Source organism: Triticum urartu, chromosome 3A (genome assembly GCF_056163025.1).
Source record: "Triticum urartu cultivar PI428250 chromosome 3A, HENAU_Tu73, whole genome shotgun sequence".
Taxonomy (NCBI): Eukaryota; Viridiplantae; Streptophyta; class Magnoliopsida; order Poales; family Poaceae; genus Triticum; species Triticum urartu.
In genome coordinates, this window is record NC_141875.1 from 663,912,286 (window position 1) to 663,939,665 (window position 27,380).

Genomic DNA, 27,380 nt, shown 5'->3' on the forward strand with positions numbered 1-27,380 from the left:
TCTTCTGTGCAGCAATGAGGATAATCCTCAAGTTACGGACCCAGTCCGTGTAATTGCTACCATCATCTCTCAACTTTGCTTTCTCAAGGAACGCATTAAAATTCAACGAAACAACAACACGGGCCATCTATCTACAATCAAACATACATAAGCAAGATACTATCAGGTACTAAGTTCATGATAAATTTAAGTTCAACTAATCATATTACTTAAGAACTCCCACTTAGATAGACATCCCTCTAATCTTCTAAGTGATCACGTGATCCAAATCAACTAAACCATAACCGATCATCACGTGAAATGGAGTAGTTTTCAATGGTGAACATCACTATGTTGATCATATCTACTATATGACTCACGCTCGATCTTTCGATCTCAGTGTTCCGAGGCCATATCTGCATATGCTAGGCTCGTCAAGTTTAACCTGAGTATTCTGCGTGTGCAAAACTGTCTTGCACCCGTTGTAGATGGACGTAGAGCTTATCACACCCGATCATCACGTGGTGTCTGGGCACGACGAACTTTGGCAATGGTGCATACTCAGGGAGAACACTTTTATCTTGATAATTTAGTGAGAGATCATCTTATAATGCTACCGTCAATCAAAGCAAGATAAGATGCATAAAAGATAAACATCACGTGCAATCAATATAAGTGATATGATATGGCCATCATCATCTTGTGCTTGTGATATCCATCTCTGAAGCACCGTCATGATCACCATTGTCACCGGCGCAACACCTTGATCTCCATCGTAGCATCGTTGTCGTCTCGCCAATCTTATGCTTCCACGACTATCGCTACCTCTTAGTGATAAAGTAAAGCATTACAGCGCGATTGCATTGCATACAATAAAGCGACAACCATATGGCTCCTGCCAGTTGCCGATAACTCGGTTACAAAACATGATCATCTCATACAATAAAATTTAGCATCATGTCTTGACCATATCACATCACAACATGCCCTGCAAAAACAAGTTAGACGTCCTCTACTTTGTTGTTGCAAGTTTTACATGGCTGCTACGGGCTTAAGCAAGAACCAATCTTACCTACGCATCAAAACCACAACGATAGTTTGTCAAGTTGGTGCTGTTTTAACCTTCGCAAGGACCGGGCGTAGCCACACTCGGTTCAACTAAAGTTGGAGAAACTGTCACCCGCAAGCCACCTATGTGCAAAGCACGTCAGGAGAACCGGTCTCGCGTAAGCGTACGCGTAATGTCGGTCCGGGCCGCTTCATCCAACAATACCGCTGAACCAAAGTATGACATGCTGGTAAGCAGTATGACTTATATCGCCCACAACTCACTTGTGTTCTACTCGTGCATATAACATCAACACATAAAACCTAGGCTCTAATACCACTGTTGGGGAACGTAGTAATTTCAAAAAATTTCCTACGCACACGCAAGATCATGGTGATGCATAGCAACGAGAGGGGAGAGTGTGATCTACGTACCCTTGTAGATCGACAACGGAAGCGTTTGGTTGATGTAGTCGTACCTCTCCACGGCCCGACCGATCAAGCACCGAAACTACGGCACCTCCGAGTTCTAGCACACGTTCAGCTCGATGACGATCCCCGGACTCCGATCCAGCAAAGTGTTGGGGAAGAGTTCCGTCAGCACTATGGCGTGGTGACAATCTTGATGTACTACTGTCGCAGGGCTTCGCCTAAGCACCGCTACAATATTATCGAGGATTATGGTGGTAGGGGGCGCCGCACACGGCTAAGAATATGATCACGTGGATCAACTTGTGTTCCTCTGGGGTGCCCCTGCCTCCATATATAAAGGCTCAAGGGGGGGTGCGGCCGGCCTAGGAGAGGCGCGCCAGGAGGATTCCTACTCCCTCCGGGAGTAGGATCCCCCCCCAATCCTAGTTGGAATAGGATTCGCGGAGGGGGGAAAAGAGGAAGGGGGGCCGGCCCCCTCTCCTTGTCCTATTCGGACCAAGGGAGGGGAGGGGCGCGCGGCCCATCTCTGGCTGCCTCTTCTCTTTTCCACTAAGGCCCACTAAGGCCCATATATCTCCCGGGGGGTTCCGGTAACCTCCCGGTACTCCGGTAAAATCCCGATTTCACCCGGAACACTTCCGATATCCAAACATAGGCTTCCAATATATCAATCTTTATGTCTCGACCATTTCGAGACTCCTCGTCATGTCCGTGATCACATCTGGGACTCCGAACAACCTTCGGTACATCAAAACGTATAAACTCATAATATAACTGTCATCGAAACCTTAAGCGTGCGGACCCTACGGGTTCGAGAACAATGTAGACATGACCGAGACACGTCTCCGGTTAATAACCAATAGCGGGACCTGGATGCCCATATTGGCTCCTACATATTCTACGAAGATCTTTATCGGTCAGACCGCATAACAACATACGTTGTTCCCTTTGTCATCGGTATGTTACTTGCCCGAGATTCGATCATCGGTATCCAATACCTAGTTCAATCTCGTTACCGGCAAGTCTCTTTACTCATTCCGTAATACATCATCCCGCAACTAACTCATTAATTGCAATGCTTGCAAGGCTTAAGTGATGTGCATTACCGAGAGGGCCCAGAGATACCTCTCCGACGATCGGAGTGACAAATCCTAATCTCGAAATACGTCAACCCAACACGTACCTTTGGAGACACCTGTAGAGCACCTTTATAATCACCCAGTTACGTTGTGACGTTTGGTAGCACACAAAGTGTTCCTCCGGCACACGGGAGTTACATAATCTCATAGTCATAGGAACATGTATAAGTCATGAAGAAAGCAATAGCAACATACTAAACGATCGGGTGCTAAGCTAATGGAATGGGTCATGTCAATCAGATCATTCAACTAATGATGTGATCCCGTTAATCAAATGGCAACTCTTTGTCCATGGTTAGGAAACATAACCATCTTTGATTAACGAGCTAGTCAAGTAGAGGCATACTAGTGACACTCTGTTTGTCTATGTATTCACACATGTATTATGTTTCCGGTTAATACAATTCTAGCATGAATAATAAACCTTTATCATGATATAAGGAAATAAATAATAACTTTATTATTGCCTCTAGGGCATATTTCCTTCACAGACACCACGTGATGATCGGGTGTGATAAGCTCTACGTCTATCTACAAAGGGTGCAAGCCAGTTTTGCACACGCAGAATACTCAGGTTAAACTTGACGAGCCTAGCATATGCAGATATGGCCTCGGAACACTGAGACTGAAAGGTCGAGCGTGAATCATATAACAGATATGATCAACATATTGATGTTCACCATTGAAAGCTACTCCATTTCACGTGATGATCGGTTATGGTTTAGTTGATTTGGATCACGTGATCACTTAGAAGATTAGAGGGATGTCTTTCTAAATGGGAGTTCTTAAGTAATATGATTAATTGAACTTAAATTTTTCATGAACTTAGTACCTGATAGTATCTTGCTTGTCTATGTTTGATTGTAGATAGATGGCCCGTGCTGTTGTTCCGTTGAATTTTAATGCGTTCCTTGAGAAAGCAAAGTTGAAAGATGATGGTAGCAATTACACAGACTGGGTCCGTAACTTGAGGATTATCCTCATTGCTGCACAGAAGAATTATGTCCTGGAAGCACCGCTAGGTGCCAGGCCTACTGCTGGAGCAACACCAGATGTTATGAACGTCTGGCAGAGCAAAGCCGATGACTACTCGATAGTTCAGTGTGTGCCATGCTTTACGGCTTAGAATCAGGACTTCAACGACGTTTTGAACGTCATGGAGCATATGAGATGTTCCAGGAGTTGAAGTTAATATTTCAAGCAAATGCCCGGATTGAGAGATATGAAGTCTCCAATAAATTCTATAGCTGCAAGATGGAGGAGAATAGTTCTGTCAGTGAACATATACTCAAAATGTCTGGGTATCATAATCACTTGACTCAACTAGGAGTTAATCTTCCTGTTGATAGTGTCATTGACAGAGTTGTTCAATCACTGCCACCAAGCTACAAGAGCTTCGTGATGAACTATAACATGCAAGGGATGGATAAGACAATTCCCGAGCTCTTCACAATGCTAAAGGCTACGGAGGTAGAAATCAAGAAGGAGCATCAAGTTTTGATGGTCAACAAGACCGTCAGTTTCAAGAAAAAGGGCAAATGGAAGAAGAAGGGGAACTTCAAGAAGAATAGTAAGCAAGTTGCTGCTCAGGAGAAGAAACCCAAATCTGGACCCAAGCCCGAAACTGAGTGCTTCTACTGCAAGCAGACTGGACACTAGAAGCGGAACTGCCCCAAGTATTTGGCGGATAAGAAGGATGGCAAGGTGAACAAAGGTATATGTGATATACATGTTATTGATGTGTACCTTACTAGAGCTCGCAGTAGCACCTGGGTATTTGATACTGGTTCTGTTGCTAACATTTGCAACTCGAAATAGGGACTACGGATTAAGCGAACACTGGCAAAGGACGAGGTGACGATGCGCGTGGGAAATGGTTCCAAAGTCGATGTGATCGTGGTCGGCACGCTACCTCTACATCTACCTTCGGGATTAGTTTTAGACCTAAATAATTGTTATTTGGTGCCAGCGTTGAGCATGAACATTATATCTGGATCTTGTTTTATGCGAAACGGTTATTCATTTAAATCAGAGAATAATGGTTGTTCTATTTATATGAGTAATATCTTTTATGGTCATGCACCTTTGAAGAGTGGTCTATTTTTGATGAATCTCAATAGTAGTAACACACATATTCATAATGTTGAAGCCAAAAGATGCAGAGTTGATAATGATAGTGCAAATTATTTGTGGCACTGCCGTTTAGGTCATATCGGTGTAAAGCGCATGAAGAAACTCCATACTGATGGACTTTTGAAATCACTTGATTATGAATCACTTGGTACTTGCGAACCGTGCCTCATGGGCAAGATGACTAAAACGTCGTTCTCCGGTACTATGGAGAGAGCAACGGATTTGTTGGAAATCATACATACAGATGTATGTGGCCCGATGAATATTGAGGCTCGTGGCGGATATCATTATTTTCTCACCTTCACAGATGATTTAAGCAGATATGGGTATATCTACTTAATGAAACATAAGTCTGAAACATTTGAAAAGTTCAAAGAATTTCATAGTGAAGTTGAAAATCATCGTAACAAGAAAATAAAGTTTCTATGATCTGATCGTGGAGGAGAATATTTGAGTTACGAGTTTGGTCTACATTTGAAACAATGCGGAATAGTTTCGCAACTCACGCCACCCGGAACACCACAGCGTAATGGTGTGTCCGAACGTCGTAATCGTACTTTACTAGATATGGTGCGATCTATGATGTCTCTTAAAGATTTACCGCTATCGTTTTGGGGTTATGCTTTAGAGACGGCTGCATTCACGTTAAATAGGGCACCATCGAAATCCGTTGAGACGACGCCTTATGAACTGTGGTTTGGCAAGAAACCAAAGTTGTCGTTTCTGAAAGTTTGGGGCTGCGATGCTTATGTGAAAAAGCTTCAACCTGATAAGCTCGAACCCAAATCGGAGAAATGTGTCTTCATAGGATACCCAAAGAAAATTGTTGGGTATACCTTCTATCACAGATCCAAAGGCAAGACTTTTGTTGCTAAGAATGGATCCTTTCTAGAGAAGGAGTTTCTCTCGAAAGAAGTGAGTGGGAGGAAAATAGAACTTGATGAGGTAACTGTACCTGCTCCCTTATTGGAAAGTAGTACATCACAGAAACCAGTTTCTGTGACACCTACACCAATTAGTGAGGAAGCTAATGATAACTAGATCATTGATGGCGCGCGTTGCTGCGCCCATCTATTTGTATAATGAAGTGTGAGGATTTTCTGTAAATATAAGATCACATGAAACATATTAAATTGCATAAATATAATTGTACATTATTCAGTAATATCAAGAACGGTAAAAGAAAGGTTCACACATACAAATTGGCTTGTATAACAACATACAAAACTATTTAGATAGTAAATAGAACTAATCAATACCGCCAAGACAAATACTAAGAAATAATCATTAGATTGTATATATGGTGCATAAATGACATCTTCACATGCCTCTACGAAGGGCCGCCATGTTTGGAAACAAAGAAGATATAGGTGACCCTAATGCACTAGGTCATTTCTTGTGGAGCGCATCACATTTATGGGACAAAAGTGTTGTCAAAGATTATAATTTTGAAATATCAATTAACGGTATTCTATAGACTAACATACAGGCAACATGGAGATATATAGTAATCATATATTTCATTTTTGTTTTCTTGTTTTGTTAGAGAATAACCATACTGAAAGTTGTATGTAACAACGTGGCAGACCATCAATTCCATTTGATACATGAAAAGCATTACCAAAATGAACCAGAATTGAAAGGGGTGTCGTTAGACTCGCACGAATTAAATAAGGTCCAAACTGAAATGTTAACCAATCAGGAACCGCCTGCATCACAGACAAAAAAGTAGAACTCCCGGTACAGACAACATAACTAATATAGCAAGTAATATCATGCGTAAGAAGAAAGACAAACCATATTGGAATAAAAGTTATAACAGAAATAAATGTGAACATGCGTAAAATGTCAGTGCACCTACATGCTTTTAGTACCTCCTTCTTGAGCTGCTCAAGCTAGATATCATGGCTTGGTTATGCATTAGTACTGAAATAAATTTCAGCAAAGAGTTGATCAAATTTTGCTGAACGAGTACTACCTACAGAAAAGATGAAACTTGAATCCTCTTTGACAACATAACATTTGTTCAATTGGCAACAACCAAGCTTTCTGCAATTTTGTTAAAAAAGTTTGAGAACAGTCTAGCCTGATTGGCAAGCTCGCTTCTTGTGTAACTATATTTCATCTGACACAGAGCTATCCGAAGTTTGAGCTATGGCTCCCATTGCAGTGAAACCTTGTTCGACAATACAAAAAAGGTCATAAATTTATACCCGGCTAGAGCTATTCAGAAATTATCTCTATGAATTATATACTAAGGGGAGATGTACTAAAGAAATAGACATTTAAAGGAATCTGTAGCAAACATTGCCTTCTTCTTAAATTTTTGGCATACCTTCGATCTGTAATAAGCAACATGAGTATTTATGAGGAGTGGGAAAATGAAATGGAAGTATGGAACAGACCTTTGTGTTCTTGAGGCCAGTTTATTAAATATTATACATATTGAGTCTGTACTCTAGAGAGCCAAAAAACTTACCTAATTTATAATCTTCATGTAGTATTACTGCTACTCATAACTCAACGAGGTGAAAAATAAATTTTGGATGTTGACATATATTGCAACAGAATTCAAGATGCTCATAGACTCTAGTATATTGTACTTGATAATTTGCTTGCTCCAGCATATATAGCATTTGGTTTCGTTTCAGGCACTTAATCGGCTAATTTGTAGAAGAGGGGGAAACTGTAGGAAGAGCAAGTGGTAAGTACTAAATATTTCCAACTGAGAAACTTCAGAATCACGTACTAACGGTGGAACCAAGTTTGTGTTCCATTGCTATCTTAGCATCCATCTGCAACTCAATAGATGGTATACGCAGAAGTTGTTTGATTTATAAGATGGAAGGAATTGTTGAATTAGATATTAGAATTACACAAAGTAATCTGTTACCTTGATATTTAGAATAACAATATAAAACAACTGATTGCATTTAGATTAGAACATCAAAATATTTACATGTAACAAATTTATGATTTGTCAGGTAGATGATTCAAAAGTTTTATCCATGCTCGCTTAGGCCTACTCTTAAAGTAGATAAGTTAAACTGCAGTTAGAGGGCTCGCCTATTAGTTTATCCACATGCAAACAAAGTGAAGTCATTAAGAATCTAGCAAAACTACATTGTAATCTGTTTTGCCATGGTTCTCAAAGCAACTCACATGCATAGTGGGAGATGAGGTCTACCGACACACCGATACAACAAGGCATGACTTTGCTGAAGTAAACAACAATTGAACTTGAACTTATTTCATGCCTAACTCGATGGAACGAAAAGGAACAAACACACATAGAACCGATTCTACCAAAAATATGATAAATATAAACCTTCCTTGTCGTGTAATTAATCATCGTAAAATATGAACCAATGAAAGAAGCATGAAGGAATCACATAGTATAAAAAATATGGGATCGCCATAGAGTGAACATAGATAAGAAATTGATTTGGACCGAAGGGATTCCAAATGGCACACATGTCTAGAGGAAAATGCTCAGCTGACAAAAATTCCTAGCTAATAAATTATTACTGTAATCCTGCAACAGAAACCAATACTGTCTGACAGTAACACTCTCTTCCACTTGGAGCAAAGATTCAAGTCTGCTTCATAAAATAAACTCAGAGCGGGTAACTTCTTGTGTGCAGTACTGAAACATGATCACTAAGACACACTTCCTGCCTTTTCTAGTTGGTTGTTTCCACACAAGAAAGCTACAAAGAACATGACGTGCAGAACACACCTATGAGGATGATGGCATGATATCACTAAAGTTGAAAAGAGCAAACTGTAATTATATTTTGCAACAACCAATTACCTATATTAATCAAATGACACCATAGAAAAATTATTAGAAAGAACTACCAATACATGAACATTAAGTTCCTCCATAAATATTTCCTTTACCTCCTCATAGCACAATGTTTTGACCTGCAACTGGCTCCACCAGAACAGAGAGAAATCGTAGATTGGATGAAATATCGTACGGGGGTGAGTGGAAGACAGAGATAAAAAAAGTTTGCAAAGTTGTATGAAGGTGATTGACTGGTTGCCTTGAGAGGAGGGGATTTGACGTCAACGTCTAGAGGAGGAGGGTGTCATGATGCATAGATAAACGCCCAAATCTAATCCTCTTGATCCACCCCAAATCCCCTTGATCTAGAGCCACAAGGCCAGTGGCGGCAACATACGGCCCTGGATGATAGCGGCGGTGGCGTTCCACATTCCGGATCTGAGCGCTCAGGTAGATGGGAGGCGTGTTGTTGTGGTAAGCAAAACGACCGAGGGGGGTGCTGCTACATGGAAAGCTAGCGCTTAGCGGTGGACATTGCTGCTAGTCTGCTAGAGATCAAGAAAGAGGGAGGTGCACCATTGCTTGAGGCTGTGATAGGCGACGATGCAGGGAAGGCTGTGTCGCAGTAGGCTGTAGGATTACTGCCCAGCCGCCAAGATCGCCATGGCCGTCGCTCCCGCATCGTTCGCAACCTAGCTCGATCGTCCATGGGAAGAGCCGCCACGCGAGCGAAAGAGACTAGGCTCGTGAGCAGGCCCAGTAGGCCCAATTGAATCTCAGGTACCCAAAAAAACCGCCGGAGCAGCGGCCCGAGAAGGTTAGCGTTCATCGGGAAGCCTGTACGTGTGATTTGGGCGTGATTAAGAGCGAATCGAATGGCCAAAAAAGTCTAAAAGAGATAATCCAACGGATAGAAATGATGATGGCCTAAGAGGGCTGGGAGGGTGCTCAGTTTTAATGTATCTAAATGATCATGAAACTTCAGATCAAGTTACTACCGAACCTCGTAGATCAACCAGAGTAAGATCCACACCAGAGTGGTATGGTAATCCTATTCTAGAGGTCATGCTACTAGATCATGATGAACCTACGAACTATGAAGAAGCGATGGTGAGCCCAGATTCCGCAAAATGGCTAGAAGCCATGAAATCTGAGATGGGATCCATGTATGAGAACAAAGTGTGGACTTTGGTTGACTTGCCCGTTGATCGGCAAGCAATTGAGAATAAATGGATCTTCAAGAAGAAGACTGACGCTGACGGTAATGTTACTGTCTACAAAGCTCGACTTGTTGCGAAAGATTTTCGACAAGTTCAAGGGATTGATTACGATGAGACCTTCTTACCCGTGGCGATGCTTAAGTCTGTCCGAATTATGTTAGCAATTGCCGCATTTTATGATTATGAAATTTGGCAAATGGATGTCAAAACTGCATTCCTGAATGGATTTCTAGAAGAAGAGTTGTATATGATGCAACCAGAAGGTTTTGTCGATCCAAAGGGAGCTAACAAAGTATGCAAGCTCCAGCGATCCATTTATGGACTGGTGCAAGCCTCTCAGAGTTGGAATAAACGCTTTGATAGTGTGATCAAAGCATTTGGTTTTGGACAGACTTTTGGAGAAGCCTGTATTTACAAGAAAGTGAGTGGGAGCTCTGTAGCATTTCTGATATTATATGTGGATGACATATTATTGATTGGAAATGATATAGAATTTCTGGATAGCATAAAGGGATACTTGAATAAGAGGTTTTCAATAAAAGAACTCGGTGAAGCTGCTTACATATTCGGCATTAAGATCTATAGAGATAGATCAAGACGCTTAATTGGACTTTCACAAAGCACATACCTTGACAAAGTTTTGAAGAAGTTCAAAATGGATCAAGCAAATAAAGGGTTCTTGCCTGTGTTACAAGGTGTGAAGTTGAGTAAGACTCAATGCCCGACCACTGCAGAAGATAGAGAGAAAATGAAAGATGTTCCCTATGCTTCAGCCATAGGCTCTATCATGTATGCACTGCTGTGTACCAGACCTGATGTGTGCCTTGCTATAAGTCTAGCAGGGAGGTACCAAAGTAATCCAGGAGTGGATCACTGGACAGCGGTCAAGAACATCCTAAAGTACCTGAAAAGGACTAAGGATATGTTTCTCATATATGGAGGTGACAAAGAGCTTGTCGTAAATGGTTACGTTGATGCAAGCTTTGACACTGATCCGGACGATTCTAAATCGCAAACCGGATACGTGTTTATACTGAACGGTGGAGCTGTCAGTTGGTGCAGTTCTAAACAAAGCGTCGTGGCGGGATCTACATGTGAAGCGGAGTACATAGCTGCTTTGGAAGCAGCAAATGAAGGAGTCTGGATGAAGGAGTTCATATCCGATCTAGGTGTCATACCTAGTGTATCGGGTCCAATGAAAATCTTTTGTGACAATACTGGTGCAATTGCCTTGGCGAAGGAATCCAGATTTCACAAGAGAACCAAGCACATCAAGAGACGCTTCAATTCCATTCGGGGATTAGTCCAAGTGGGAGACATAGAAATTTGCAAGATACATACGGATCTGAATGTTGCAGACCCGCTAACTAAGCCTCTTCCACGAGCAAAACATGATCAGCACCAAGGCTCCATGGATGTTAGAATCATTACTGTGCAATCTAGATTATTGACTCTAGTGCAAGTGGGAGACTGAAGGAAATATGCCCTAGAGGCAATAATAAAGTTATTATTTATTTCCTTATATCATGATAAATGTTTATTATTCATGCTAGAATTGTATTAACCGGAAACATAATACATGTGTGAATACATAGACAAACAGAGTGTCACTAGTATGCCTCTACTTGACTAGCTCGTTGATCGAAGATGGTTATGTTTCCTAACCATAGACGTGAGTTGTCATTTGATTAACGGGATCACATCATTAGGAGAATGATGTGATTGACTTGACCCATTCCGTTAGCTTAGCATTTGATCGTTTAGTTTATTGCTATTGCTTTCTTCATAACTTATACATGTTCCTATGACTATGAGATTATGCAACTCCCGTTTACCGAAGGAACACTTTGTGTGCTACCAAACGTCACAACGTAACTGGGTGATTATAAAGGTGCTCTACAGGTGTCTCCGAAGGTACTTGTTGGGTTGGCGTATTTCGAGATTAGGATTTGTCACTCCGATTGTCGGAGAGGTATCTCTGGGCCCTCTCGGTAATGCACATCACTCAAGCCTTGCAAGCATTGCAACTAATAAGTTAGTTGCAGGATGATGTATTACGGAACGAGTAAAGAGACTTGCCGGCAATGAGATTGAACTAGGTATTAAGATACCGACGATCGAATCTCGGGCAAGTAACATACCGATGACAAAGGGAACAACGTATGTTGTTATGCGGTCTGACCGATAAAGATCTTTGTAGAATATGTAGGAGCCAATATGAGCATCTAGGTTCCGCTATTGGTTATTGAACGGAGACGTGTCTCGGTCATGTCTACATAGTTCTCGAACCCGTAGGGTCCGCACGCTTAAAGTTCGGTGACGATCGTAATTAGGGTTTTTGTGTTTTGATGAACCGAAGGGTGTTTGGAGTCCCGGATGTGATCACGGACATGACGAGGAGTCTCGAAATGGTCAAGACATAAAGATTGATATATTGGAAGCCTATTTTTGGATATCGGAAATGTTCCGGGTGAAATCGAGATTTTACCGAAGTACTAGGGGGTTACCGGAACCCCCCTGGGGATTAATGGGCCTACATGGGCCCTAAGGGAGAAGAGGAGGGCCGGCCAGGGCAGGCCGCGCGCCCCCTCCCCCCTAGTCCGAATAGGACAAGGAAGGGGGGGCGGCGCCCCCTTTCCTCTTTCCCCCTTCCCCTTTCCTTCTCCAGCAAGGCAAGAGGGGGGAGTCCTACTCCCGGTGGGAGTAGGACTCCTCCAGGCGCACCCCTAGGGCCGACCGCACCTCCCCCTCTCCCTCCTTTATATACGGGGGCAAGGGGGCACCCCATGACACACAAGTTGAGCTTCGTGATCGTTCCTTAGCCGTGTGCGGTGCCCCCTTCCACCATATTCCACCTCGGTCATATCGTAGCGGTGCTTAGGTGAAGCCCTGCGTCGGTAGAACATCATCACCGTCATCACGCCGTCATGCTGACGAAACTCTCCCTCAACACTCGGCTGGATCGAAGCTCGAGGGACGTCACCGAGTTGAACGTGTGCAGAACTCGGAGGTGTCGTATGTTCGGTACTTGGATCGGTCGGATCGGGAAGACGTACGACTACTTCCTCTACGTTGTGTCAACGCTTCCATTGCCGGTCTACGAGGGTACGTAGACAACTCTCTCCCCTCTCATTGCTATGCATCACCATGATCTTGCGTGTGCGTAGGATATTTTTTGAAATTACTACGTTCCCCAACAACCCCAACACGCCCATAGTCTCGGACAGCAATGCCGCGCTTCTCACTCACTGCCTACGCCAGACCAAACCGATGGCGCCCACATGAGCTATCATCCGGTCGGCACATTCATGGCCGGCCAGCACGACGACCCTGCCCCGTCTAGCTGAGCTCCCGAATTCGCAACTAGGCATGTGTTTTGTCTTTCATCCTAGTTGCAAGTCCATACTTGACTCGCAACTAGGGTCGTAGTTTGTTTCATCCCAATTGTATGTCAACCCTTGACTCGCAACTGAGCTCATTGTTTCATACCTGTCTTAGTTGCAAGTCCATTCTCGACTCACAACCAGGATTATAGTTTGTTATTGTCCAAGTTGCCAGTCCATCATCGAGTCGCAACTAGGCCCATAGTTTGTTGTTGTCCCAGTTGCAAGTCCACCCTCGACTTGCAACCGGGATGTGTTTTGTTTTTCATCTCAGATGCAAGTTCACCCTCAACTCGCATCGTATCATTGTTTTATATGTTTTCCCCCATTACAAGTCCACGCTCGACTCGCAACTAGGCACGTAATTTGTTTTATCCTAGTTGCAAGCTCACCCTTGACTCGCAACTAGGCCTATGTTTTTGTCTTTCATTATATGTGCAAGTCCATCCTTGACTCGCAATTGGAACCGTAGTATGTTTTATCCCAGTTGCAAGTCAACCATTGACTTGCAACTGGTCTCATAGTTTGTAGTTGTCCTGGTTGTAAGTCTATCATCAACTCGCAACTCAGCTCGTAGTTCTCCCACTTACAAACCCACCCTTTGACTCGCAACTAGGCTTGTGCTTTGTTTTTGAACACGCGACTTGCCTCGACCCCTATCTAGTTCCATGACCAACCCCAACATGTAAACCCACCCAACCCAGTGGCATGTCCAAGCCAAACATGCAACTCATACCCGACATAGTTGTATGTCCACTCTCGGCATGCAACTCGTTCCCAACCCAGTACCCTATATAGTTGTATTTTTTTGCAAATACACGTCCACTTTTGTAAAACACATTGTATATTTTTCTGTATACTCGGCAACATTTTTAACACACATTGAACACTTTTTTAAATACATGATGAATATTTTTCACACATAGGCCCGTTCATTTTTTAGAATAGATCATAAACATTTTTCAAATTCCTACTGATCATTTTCCTAAAAATGGTATGAAACTTTTTTAAAAATATTATGTGAATATTTTCTTTACATTGCATAAAATAATTTCTAAAGAATGTCATGATTTTTTAAATGCGTGAAGTTTCTTTTACCAAATTGTCACGAACATTTTTTCAATGTTACGATTTTTTCCATTGTATAATATATTAAAAAAAACATCACAATGTTTGTACATTTTTTAAATGCCAACATTTTCTAAATGGTGCATTTTTTGTTGAATTTTTATTAAAATAAAAAAATAAAATATTTATTCGTGTCTTTAAAAAATGTTTGGAATTTTCAAAAGTGTCTACACTCCAAAATTTGTTTGGGGATTTTAAAAAATTATCGATGTCTTCAAGTTTTGTTTGAGAAGAAACCGTTCGGAATACCAAATTTTGTTCCTATTTTTTAATAAAAATACGAATTATAAACTTTATTCACATTTGAAAAATAATTTATAGAATTTTTATTTTTTTTATAAATATTTGATATTTCAAATCACAATCTGTAAAAAAGGTTTAAAAAAATTTCAAACATATTTTTCTAGGGTTTGTATCATTTATGCCACTAGTTGTGTCCCACTACTCAATTTTGCCACTAGAAGTTACAACTACTCAAAAATGCCATCGATCCGTGAGATGCTTGCTCAAAAATGCCACTAAATATCTTAAAGATGCCATCGTTCAGTTAGATGTTTGCTTAAAAATGCCGTTAGACATTGTTATTTTCACGTCAAACCCGTTGACCATGTTAGATGACAAAAAATAAGCCTAGATCCACATGTCAGTTCTCTCTACCTCACAATAATAAGGATGGCCTCACTTGTAAGGAGTAAGCAAGCAAATAATTTTATTAAAAAAATAAGAACGCTGTCGGGATCAAGTGGGCCTAGACTTTATTAGGATGAGATAGAGGAAGAGCTCGCATGTTGGTCCATAGGTATTTATGTCATTATAACATGGCAAAAGAGATTTGAGATCACAATAATGGTGTTCGGTAGCATTTTTAAGCATGTGTCTAACAAAGCGATGGCATTTTTAAGCAGTTGAAATTCCTAGTGGCAAAACTGAGTAGTGAGACACAACTGACGGCATAAATGATAAAAACCCATTTTTCTAATATGGACGCTGTGCTATATTCATGAATGTTTTTCGTTTCATGAATGAATAGCTATTGGTTGTAGTGGTAGTAGTTGTAGTTTTGCAGTACAAGTTATTGGGTTCAATTCCTATGCAGCGCACTGCTTCACTTGCCTTTTTTTTTCACGCTCCACTCGGGAAAGGAAACAAATAAGAGGATATGCTGAGATGTGTATCTTTTTTTTTTGAGGGGGAGATGTGTATCTTACATCTACTTTCTCCGTCACGGTTTAGAAGGCGTGCTTGCAAATTCTTTGGGACCTAGATGGTTATCTATTGGTTGTGAGATGGGTTAAAAAATAACATTCACACTATGCATACATATAGAAATAGTATATCGGAGTACTAATTAGCTATTAGAAATAAATGCAATGCGCCCTAAACCTTGTCTATTGTGGAAACACACGTAAATTTAATTGTGCCTTCTAAACTATGACGGAGGGAGTATTTTTTTTAATATATATAGGCAGACCATGTAATAAAATGCTCGGGAGGGGAGGGTCCATAGATGCTCGGTGCGGCCTGCGGCGGCAGTCCGCAAACCTGATGCGCAACCAGTCGACCCTCCCTCAGGGCATCTCCAGCCGCGCCCCCAACAGGCCCTCTCCAGGCGATTTTGCCGTACCGGCGTTAAAAAAAGGCCCCAGTCGTGCCCCCAGAATCCTGTTTTTCGCCGGCTCGGGCTAAAACTGGTGCCGGCGGACCCAGGCTGAACCCGGCGCCCTGGGGGCGCTTGGGGAGCCGGCACAAGCGAAAAAGGCACGTGGGCCCGCCCTGGAGGCGACCCGAGGGCCTTTTCCCGCCGTTTCTTGACGCTTTTCCCTCGCATCCACTAATAGAAAACAGGGCTATGGTCCAGGCCGGCTCAGCCCATTAGTCCCGGGTCAGTCTAGAACCGGGACTAATGTGAGCATTGGTCCCGGTTCGTGCGGCTAAGGCATTAGTCCCGGTTCATTTAGACCTTTTGGTCCCGGTTGGTGGGATGAACCGGGACCAATGGGCCTCGCTCCTGGCCCACAACCATTGGTCCCGGTTCGTGCCACCAACCGGGACTAAAGATTAGACCTTTAGTCCCGGTTTGAGGCACGAACCGGGACTAATGGGGATGAGACCTTTAGTCCCGGTTCGTGCCACGAACCGGTACTAAAGGTCCCATTTCAAACTATAACCCCCCCCGGTGGATCGCCTTTTCAGTTTTAAAAAAAATAAAAGAAAATGATGGAAATGTCAAAAAAATAAAAGAAAATAAGTTTCCATGTGATATGTGGTCTAGTTGTTGGGAAAATTTGCAAATGTGAATTTTGACTTTATTTGCAAAATCTCTCTGGAATTTGTAAAATGGGCATAACTTTTGCATACGAACTCGGATTAAAAAGTTTTTTATATGAAAAATCATCTACTCGAAAAGTTACATCCGATGGAGACCGCCTACGGCCTGTTTGCAAATTTCTAGAATCCTCAAATTCCAAAAGGAAAAAAAGTTATGCTCAAATTTCAGTTTTTTTAAATTTTCAGTAAATCTGGTCAAACTATGGTCAAACTACTTATTCAAGAAGTATTAGTGTTACTAAATAATTATTCAAGAATATTAGTGTTATTAAATAATTATTTCACCTTTTTTAAATTTTGGTCAAATCTGGTCAAACTATGGTCAAACTGTGGTCAAACTACTTATTCAAGAAATATTAGTGTTACTAAAAAATTATTGTTTTTTAGAACAATAGTTTTAAACTCAAACAGTGAAATATGTGACTTCATGCTCAAGCTAAATTCCTGAGGGTTAATAGGATTGACATCTTACTATTGTCAAGAAAACAACAAGTGCAGACTTGGAAACGAGGGAGAATAGAACCCGGAAGTTAAGCGTGCTCAGGCTGGAGTAGTGATAGGATGGGTGACCGTTCGGGAAGTGAGATGATTTGGAATGATGAGGGGTGATTAGAGATTAAATTGAGCAGTGATGAGCGGTGATTAGAGATTAGAGGTTAAAAAAATTCAGAAATTTGAAAATAAAAAAATTCAAAAAAAAATTCAAAAAAAAATCAAAAAAAAATCAAAAAATTTCCTTTAGTACCGGTTGGTGTTACCAACCGGGACTAAAGATGGACCGGCCACGTGGAGGGCCTTTAGTCCCGGTTCTGGATTGAACCGGGACTAAAGGGTCAGGGCATTAGTACCGACACTTTAGTCCCGGTTCCAGAACCGGGACTAAAGGCCCTTTTTCTACCAGTGATCTCTCCCGCTCGCTCGCCTTCCTCCCGCCATTCTCTCCCTTTCTCCCGCCAAATCCCCTCCCGCTCGCCTTCCAGTCGCCGCCATGCCGCCGAAGAAGTACGCCATGCCGCGCGCCGCGGCAACCGCGACTGGCGCCATAGCCCAGCCGAAGCAGAGGAAGACGAGGGCGCCGCCATCGAAGCCACCGGGCCTGTCGAACGCCGAGTGGAGGGTGGAAGTTCAGCGGCGCGAAGCAGTCACCGCCGACAGGCGGAACAGGGCCATAGCCAAGAAGGCCCGCGACAACGCGGCGCGCGCGGCGGCGTCTTCCTCATCGGTCGACCAGGCGGGGATGAATCCACCCATCGTCAGCCACGCCCAGTACGCGCCCTGGGGACAGCAAGGCGTCGGATCTCCATAGGGTTCATCGTCGCCCAGCTACGCCGACGGCGACGCACACGGTGGGTTCAACCCAAACGTGACCTTCCCTCATGGTCACCCCGCTACGCGCACGCCCTCGCCCGCCTTCGTCGGCGTGCAGTATCCTCCATACAACTACTCGCCGCCCGCCGCCTACGCGTCCACACCGACGCCCCATCTCTACCGTGGACCGCTGCCCTTCTCGCACCTCGACGACGCCGACGACACGGGAGCCGACATGGACGACATCATTGCGACAGGATCGACCGCGGCCGCCGCGTCTCCCAGGTTCACCACCCAGGACGAGGTAGTGGATCTCAGCGGCGACATGGAGGCCGAGCTCGGCTACGTCTACGGCGAGGACGCGCAGGAACCCGATGAGGAGGAGGAGGACGATGAGGAGGAGGAGGAGGAGCCGGCTCCTGTTCCGACGAAGGGGCGCCAGAAGAAGAAGAAGAAGCGGGCGACTAGGTCAGGCGAACCGCGCATCAAGTGGACGTTCAAGGAGGAGGAATGCCTCGCCGAAGCATGGAAAGCCGTCTGCCTCGACCCGACCACCGGCGCGAACCAGAGCTTGAAGACGTACTGGGACCACATCAAGGCCGAGTTCGACGAGCGGAAGCTCGTCGACCCCTACTTCAAAGGCGTCTACATGCAGTGCGGCTCCAAGGTGATGGCGAACCATTGGGGGCGTATCCAGTTGGCGTGCAACAAATGGCATGGAATCGTCGAGGAGGTCGCGGCTCGCCCGGAGAGCGGCGCCAGCATTGAGGATCAGGTACGCAAGCCGTTCGCCCGCATATCTTCGTCGTCTACGCCCACCGCCCGCCAACTGTTCGTCCCTCCGCGCAGCTGCTGCGTATGTTCGCCATGTATCAGGGTGACAACCAAGACGCTGACTTCAAGCACCTCCACGTCTACAAGCGCATTGACAAGTGCGAGAAGTGGGCGGAAGTCCGACGTGCCCTCGACAAGGACAAGGAGACATACAAGCCGGACGCGACGACTCCGGGCACGTCAGAGGGGCGGCCGGACGGCCACAAATTGGCAAAGAAGGAAACGCCGACGCGGCAACCGCGCGAGTGCAGGAGTCCATCGAGCATTGCCTCGCCGACGCCCAGGCCCGGGCCGTCCTACGCGAAGAGAAGACCGAGGCGCGGTGGTCGTCGCTGATGAAGAACAACGCCATCAAGCTCAACCTACTCCGGACGAACGTCGCCGCGAAGAAGAGGAACACCGACATGGCTTTTCTGATGGGCGGGGCGGACATGCTCCAGAGCAACGACGAGAAGCTCAAGGCGTGGTACCTGGTGCAGCGCGGCCTCATCCTGAGCGAGCTGCCGACGGCAACGCCGACGACGCCGACGACGCACACGACCACATGGACGCCAAGCCCGAACGACGCCTCTACATCGCCGCCCAGCAGTGCCGAAGCCGCGCCGACACAGCCCAGCACCGAAGCAGCTCCGACACCGCCGAGCCCGCGCACGCCGACTCCGCCAACGCCTGGAGCCGACCCCGCCGAGTGAATCATTGCGCACGCAAACTTGCGGCGGCGGCGCTCTGTTTTTTGTAACGCCAGACTACGTCCGATTGTCGGATTTGCGGCATCTTTTGAGAGCGGGAACGATCAAGTTTAAATTTTTCACATCCTGAAGCCGGCGCGTGGGGGCATGACGGCGAGCTAGGTCGCCCCAGGGGCCGAACTAGCGCCGGCACGCCCCCAGGCCGCTCTATTTAGACGCCCTGAGGGGCCGGTAACCACAACCGCCTCCAATCCATCACTATCTAGCTATTCCCCTCCCTGGCGCCGCCGCGCGCTCGGCTGCAAATCTTCCGCTCGATTCATCGTCTCCTCCGACGGCCTGCCTAACATTTGCCACTTCTCCTGCCTCAATGAACCGCCTCTCGCGACCACTTGTCTCTTTCATGGCCTCTGCTCCGCCTCGCTGGTGGCCGCCCGCGCTTGCGCGACGATTTTCCCCACCCAGTGAGCGTCTCAATCCAACTGTTCGTCGTGCTTCCAGGTACGTTTATTTTTGTTCTCGTTCTAAATTTTGCGCCTTTATTTTTTTTTCTATGGTTTTGGATCTGGATTCCGACCAAAATTGGGGGTGGGGGGTGTTCGGATTTCTTTTGATGAAAACCCTTGTTCCGCTCTCGCTCGCCGCTACTAACGGGGAACAGAGGATTTGGATCTCTGCTTCGCTCGCTTGGTGGTGGTGGTGGTGGGGGGTAGGTAAATACTGACTGAGGATACCATCTCATGTTCTTATTTGTGTCGGATGATGAAGTGATAGATTTCCTCTTGGATTTCGGAACATGGCCACCGGCATCAGAAGCAGTGAAGTAGACGGCCATGATTCTGCCAAACCAGACACGCGGCTGCTCACCACTTCTGCCCATGAGCACTCTGCCATCACCCAAGGCATGAACAACATGAGCAGAACTAAGGAGTTCATTTCTTGTTATGGCGAGATTATAGATGGCAAACGTGATGCATGGGGGAAAACTGTTGGCTGTGGGGAAGAAATCGTGGTCAGCGATGACGAAGAATATGAGAGCTGGGATGCATTGATGGCTCGATACCCCTTTGAAGGTGTACTCCCGTTGGATGTTTTTCCAAAAAGCAGGCACCGTGATGGTTCTATATACAAATGCACACATCCATGGACAAGAAAATGTCTCATTACAGACCGCAGTGAGAGTAAGTGATCAATACCTCTTCTCCTTTTCTTCGTTATCACAACATTTTTCAAGTATATAGGTCAACTGATAAATTCTCTGTTAAAATCCTTCATTTCTTCTTTACTTTGCCTACTTTTACTAGTTGAATGCTATCGGCCACCAAGAAAAAGAAATCTCGTAGGTTACTCAAGGGATGAGTTTGTTAGGTGTTGAGCAAAAGCAGGAGACAGCTAACCTCCGTGTGTCTTAAAGCAAAGTGGGTGTGTGCCTTTAGATGTTGTCTTAGTCATTGTTGTGATTCATTGGACATTATATCTCCGCATTTCACTCCATAATGATATTTATCTCTCCTGCTCCACATAGGTTTATGTTGACGGCATCATGTCATATGGCACGGGATATCTTCATAACTTTTCATTCTCTTTAGCATGTAATTTTTGCATCCTAATTGTTAGACAGGTTTAGGTGCTCCCAACCTGAAATAGTCATGGAAAATCATGAAAATATATTATAACATTAGGTATTGATGTTATGTACCATCCAAAAGAAAACTCAACTTAAAAGAGGACTTGTGGAAAGAGAGAATTTTCATTGAGGGACTTTTTCCTTCTGAAACCCATAAGATCCCACAACCAACTCATGGTTCTGGCACATGGATAGCAAAAGCTTCCATGGACAAGGGTGCGTGGAAGCTTGCTATCCATGTGCCAAAACCATGAGTTGGTTGCGAGATCTTATGGGTTTCAGCTCTAGCCTACCCCAACTTGTTTGGGACTAAAGGCTTTGTTGTTGTTGTTGTTGTTGACTTTTTCCTTCTGAGGCGATTACATATTCTTCTGCTTTTCTTTGTGTTTCCTCAAAAGAATAACTTCTCAGGGGTGAAGGGAGGGGGTCAGAATTTCTAGTATAACATAGATAGTTTCCACTTAGGTGTAAATAAAAAATTTCAATAGGGCCATGGAATCCTCAAGCAGCATGTTTACCTTTTGTGTTAGGTACCTATTTACTGTATGAATATCCAATTACGATATTACTGTATTTTTTATGTAGCTGTGTTCGAGGCAATGATGTTTACAGAGCCCTCAAATTGCTTCATCCTCAATGGAACTTGCATGCGGCATGCACCTAGTCACATGTTCCAAATTTTATCAATAAAGCTGGCTAAACTTGACGTGGATGGTGGACCAGTAGCGTTATATGGATACATAGCAGTGCGGGATGATCTGGATCCATTGCTTAATTATATCATCAAATATAGCAGGGATGATCCCATCATCGTGGAGCAGGTGCACATCGATACTTGTCTGAATAATTGTACCTAACTCCCCCAAGTATTGAGGTTCGTCTACTTAACCCCCTCATTTCCTCAAGTATAAAGGCAGGTATTCGACCCCTTAGAAGTATTCAACACCGTCTAAATCGCCCGTGGGTGTAGTTTTGGAGGTTGTTTTGCCCCAAAACTACCCCAGGAAATGATTTAGACAGTATGGAGTAATTTGTGGGTTAGATACCCAATTTTATACTTGAGGGGGTTAAGCAGACTAAAAGGGAGTTAAATGGACTTATTCTTTTCATTTCACAAATCACATGCATAGAACATATGAGTTTGGATCTTATGTAATCTCTATCACATGCTACAACCACTTTATCTCTTTCCAGCATCATGAAAGATGTTTCCATGTGATTAATCTGTCCAAAAGCAGCAGAATAAAGATTTTGTTCATCAATTGTAAATATCCATTTTATGTAAATAGTGTTACAAGTGAAACTTCTTTCTTACTTTTATATGAAGAGCTACTAAATAGTAATAATTTTGTAGGGTTCCCTCTTCAACTTGGCTGGCCCCAAGCGAGGGATTGATTTTTATGGTAATATTCTAATCGAATATGACATGAGGATCAGGACTGCTAAAGAAGAAAAGGATGATCTACAGTTGATCGATGGTGCGTCAATGATAGGCGACATGGGCTTACGGAATTGTCATGCGTTCACAAATCGCATCCATGGCGATTCTGGCGCAGTTGATGTAACTTTTTCACGTCTTGAAAATGCAGTTGAGGCGACCGTAGAAGTTTTCATATCAGAAGTGCAAAACAGTTTTAGTTTGTTTCTCGGCTGTTTGACCAGTGGGTTGAGTGAAGAAATCCGACTCTTCGATGGCGTCATTGGTGAGACACAAAGCTTAAAAAGGTCTGTGGTTGCTGTAGTGACAGGTTCTTCGATACACCTGAAGTTTAAGGTTGGCCTGGAGTCGTCCAGTTCCGCTGAACATGATTGTTCCTTCATTGCTGGCAATCACGGGTCTAATGCTCGAAAGATGGAGACTGATTTTGCGTTAATCTCAGTGAAGGTGACCTGGTCGCCTTTACCTAAGGGGCACTAGGTTTGTTTCAATTCATCACATCCTTGGATGGACTTTGTCAAATAGTTGTGTGTAACGAGCTCTCAGATAAGCAGCCAAGTCGTGGACCTGTGGCCTAAATTTATGTGTACTCTCAGTGTGCAAGTATCTAGTATGTGTACTCTGTTGATTTGCTTGCTGGGATGGTCAGTTAATCATAAAGCTTGCTTTCAAAAAAAGGACCGTTGATGTCCTGTCTGAGTAAAAGGGACTGTCATGCTTGATCAATGCTTGGTGCTGATACTGGAACAAGCTACCACTGGGAAGTTGTTTGAGATAAACTTGTGAGCTGACTATTATTCTCCCCTGGTTTTGCTCCCAGCTACAAGTAGATATGGTGATGACCGAGACTCGTATGTGTCCACTAGCACTTTGTTGACATGAGAAGTTTTATTATAGAAGAAAGGCATAAGCAGCGGCCGACTAAATCAATTAGAGGTGTTGAATTTTATCTGCATCTTGTTAAAGTGCCTGTGCATTTGCTTTTGTAGTAGCGGAACTACTATCCAGACGATAAACAACAGCCGAACATCGGACGATGCTTGATCTAGCCGTTGGCCTCCACTTTCTCCAACGCATGCATGGCTGGATCAGTGCAATCGTGCACAAATCGGCTGCACAACATCGTGTGTATAGCAACACTCGATGCGCCACTTCCTAACCATACGATCCCGTTCATCTCACAGGTAAAAGCAAAAAAAAAAAAGATAGAGCCCAGCATAACCGCTCATCCTCATCTGCTCTCGCCGGCCTCCCCGCGCGGCTGCGCAACAAGCGCTCGCTGGCCGTCCGTGACCTGCGCTTGCCGTCTGTTCCTCATGCCGGTGAGCCGCAACAAGTCGCCCCCGTCGTCGCGCGAGGTTGCTGCCGTCATGCCCGAGGTCGCCATTGCAGCTCCCAACCGCCCGTGGTTGCACGGGGGAACACCATCGCATCTCCACCACCAGCCATCGTGTAGCTCCGCCAGCACCGCCGTCTCCCGTCCCAGCAAAATCATGGTCACGGCTAGCCATCCCGCCATCGCTTCTTGTAGCTCCCGCCGTTGACAGTTGTAGCATCTGTCAATGAAGGTTGTAGCATCGGCGCTGGCCGCTTCCAGCAAAGGACGCTAGGGGTTGTAGCTTCATGCCTAGACGGTTGTAGCATCCTCGTCTGCCGCTCGCAGCTCCTCGCACTGCCGGTTCCAGCATCGCCGGCAGCCGGTCGTAGCATCCTCGTCGGCCCACTCGCAGCTCCTCACACTGACGGTTCCAGCATCACCGAGAGCCGGTTGTAGCAAAAAGGCGATGTGGTGGTAGCAAAAATGCGACTCTGGTGGTCGTGGTTGTAGCCGCCGCTGACCACAAATGCCGATTGTAGCAAAATTCTTTACCGGTCGTAGCAAAATCAGGCGATGGATGCAGCAAAACTTCGTCACGCGCCGTTCCTATTGCAGCTTCACCATGAAATCATTGTAGCAAAAATTCTCGCCCGTCGTAGCAAAATCTGGCGATGGATGTAGCAAAAAAATCGTCACCGCCGTTCGTGGTTGCAGCCTCGCCATGAAAATCCTTGTAGCAAAATTTTTGTCAGTAGTAGAAAAAACGGACGACAGTTGTAGCAAAAAAATCATCACGACACGCACCCACTCTCCGCCGCCCCCGCCGGTTGAAACATCCCTGGCCGGCTGCTCCCCAACCGCGGGCCTTCGTCGTCTTCCTTGCAGTAACGCCGCCTCCCCCATTGCAATCGTGGGCAGGGGAGGGGGTTAGCTACAGAGCTCCCACGCCTGACTCAGGCTCGCGGCGTCTCCCGTCCAGAGCAGCAGCAGATTGTCACACCGTCGGAGACAGGGAGGAGCTCGCCATGCGGTGTTGAGAGATTTAATGGCGGAGAAGAGAAAAGGGAGATAGAAAGAGGAGAAATGGATGCGCCGTGTATAGCAAAGAGATAAGGAATGGGCATGCCCTCTAGGACCCACCTAGGCACGTGCCCAGTTTTTTGCGTGTGGTGTGCGAGTGCGTGCCAGCGCGACCGGCGCAAAGTTAAGCCGGCGCACCGGTGTTAAACCGTTTCCTTTTCTTTTTTGGGGGAAAACTTCTGATCTTTAACTTCTGACTGGTTTTGGTTTATCTGTTTAGGTGTTTGTGACTGGCACGGTTGGAGCTGTCAGTGGCACGTTAATGAATAGTGATATTCCAGACGATGTCTGACGGAAGCTCCTATTTTATCCTTGTTTTTTTTTGAGAAATATTTGACCCTAGTTTTTTTTTAGACAAACTTGCAAAGCTTTATTAGGTCGTCACAATGTTTACAGGGACGGATGAAAGATCTCCGGGATGACCTAACCAGACACGGCGGCCACCTCCAAGAGAGAGTGCATGCTTTGCAAGATTGTGAGCTTCAAAGTTTGAGCTCATAAATTCATGACTAAACTTACAAAAATCAAAAGACTATGATCTAAGATTTCATGTATGATTGCTCCATAAGCAAGAGCATTCTTCTTCTGGATATCTTCTATGACTCCTTTGCAGTCCGAGGCCACGTGGATCCGCCTTAGGTAAAGATCATCTGAAAGGGCAAGTGCCTCACGCACAGCCAGGGTTTCCAACACTGTAGGGTCGGCAATGTGTCGAAAAGCTAGCACTGAAGCTCCCAAAAAACTGCCTGTTTCATCACCACTGATAGCTCCTACTACCCCATAGCCTCCACGACGAGAAACCGCCGCGTCAACATTTACTTTGGCACAGTTGGCCACTGGTGGCTGCCACTGCGTCGGCCTGGGTGCCCTTGCGGCAGCCGTCCTTGTCTTCGGCGTATGGGCTACTTGCAGCTCAGAAATCAACCTGGTGATAAAGCCGTTCACTGTCACTGGTGACTGGAAAATGGCCTCATGAATCGCCTTTCGCCGCGCACTCCATATTGCCCACACCGTGACAATTGTCCTCATAAAGTCCTCCTTGATCATTATTTCATGTATGTGAAACAACCAGTCCTTGGAGCATTCATTAGAGCATTCCTCCTGGGCCAGGATTTCGACGAGGCGTTCTGGCGCCAACGCCCAGACACTGCTGGACATCGGGTAAGTAAAGAGAGCATGCCTCCAGGTGTCTCTTGCCCCACAGAGATTGCAGCTAAACTCTGATGACATATGACGGTGGTGCAGGAGCTCGCCAGTAGGCATTGACTGTCTCGCGAGTCTCCACACGAACATTCTTACTTTAGACGGTACTTATATATGCCAAATGCTGCTCCACTGCTTACTCTCATGCTGGACATGTGATGAACCTGCAGATTCGTTAAGCCAAGCTTCCCGATAGATTTTCGTCCTCAATATCATACGGTAAGCACTCCTGACACTGAACTTTTCATTGGTTTCTTCATGCCAGCCCCAAAAATCATCAACTCTACGCGTGCATAGTTGCGTGAAGGAGTCAGCCCCTTCGAGTAGGGTGCGCCCCGAACCTGGACCGGCCCATTGGCGTGTCAGTGAAGCGAGTGGGAGACCTGGGTACTGTAGCAGACTGAAGTACTTTAGCGAACATTTTTAATTTTGAGGACAAATTTTGAAACGTGGGCATATTTTAAAATTCTGAACATAATTCGAAAATGCGAACCATTTTTTAAATATAAAAATGTAATTTTTTTATGAAAAGTTGAATATTTTTTTAAAAATGGAAACACAATTTTTTTGAAAAGTGAATGATATTTAAAAATGAGAAATTTTTTGTGAAAACACAAACATTTTTTTCCACATTTGCGAACATTTGTTCAAGTATTCAAACATTTTTTAACTTTTGTGGCACAATTAACCCTCGATGCATCCGGTCATCTTGTGGTACCGTCGCATGGTGTGCATTGACATGGCCAGCCATGCGTATGGATGCATGCATGCACCGTTTGACTGTAGTGCTGCGTATTGATTGGAACCGTCCAGTCAGCCAGGCCCGGGAATTGTGGAGCTCCGCCGGCCGGCGGCGTTGCTGTCCGAGACTATATGTCTGTCTAGTACTCCATCCGTTTTTATTTATTTCTCATATTAACTTTGATTGAAATCAAACTTTATGAAGTTTGATCAAATTTATAGAAAACAATATGAACATTTACATTAACAAATTTACATGATGTGAAAATATATGTAATGATGAATCTAATGGTATTGATTTAGTGGTGTATATGTTAATATATTTTTATACAAACTTGTTGAAAGTATATACTCCCTCCGCCCGAAAATAAGTCTACAATTTTGTAGTATACTTATCCGCAATTGTTTCAGTGAATAAGTCTACCTAACTCCCCAAGTATTGAGGTTCGCCTACTTAACCTCTTCAAGTATAAAGCCTGCTATTCCACCTCTTAAAAGTATTCAACATTGTCGAAATCGCCCCTAGGTGCAATTTTGTAGGTGGTTTTTGCACATGTGCCATG

At 44.7% G+C, this 27,380-nt stretch overlaps 1 protein-coding gene across 4 annotated transcripts; it reads left to right on the forward strand.

Moving 5' to 3' along the window:
• The first annotated feature begins 19,644 nt into the window (after window positions 1-19,644).
• Window positions 19,645-23,058, forward strand: LOC125545842 (uncharacterized). 4 transcript variants are annotated; one of them, XM_048709888.2, is made up of 5 exons: window positions 19,645-19,911; window positions 20,179-20,591; window positions 21,623-21,858; window positions 22,392-22,515; window positions 22,627-23,058. In XM_048709888.2, the coding sequence occupies exons 1-5, from the start codon at window positions 19,781-19,783 to the stop codon at window positions 22,953-22,955; spliced, it is 1,233 nt and encodes a 410-aa protein (XP_048565845.2). In that variant the 5' UTR covers window positions 19,645-19,780; the 3' UTR covers window positions 22,956-23,058. The 4 variants fall into 4 exon arrangements, with proteins under 4 accessions (XP_048565845.2, XP_048565843.2, XP_087370005.1 ...); XM_048709886.2 differs by having other exon boundaries at window positions 22,392-23,058; XM_087513879.1 differs by having other exon boundaries at window positions 20,185-20,591; window positions 22,392-23,058.
• The last annotated feature ends 4,322 nt before the right edge of the window (window positions 23,059-27,380 follow it).

Excerpts from the sequence above, each read along its gene's own strand:
- LOC125545842 (XM_048709886.2), top strand. The coding sequence starts at position 19,781 with ATGAACCGCCTCTCGCGACCACTTGTCTCTTTCATGGCCTCTGCTCCG. Across the intron at positions 19,912-20,178 it reads ACTGTTCGTCGTGCTTCCAG|TGATAGATTTCCTCTTGGAT; the intron begins GTACGTTTATTT and ends CGGATGATGAAG. Across the intron at positions 20,592-21,622 it reads CATTACAGACCGCAGTGAGA|CTGTGTTCGAGGCAATGATG; the intron begins GTAAGTGATCAA and ends TTTTTTATGTAG.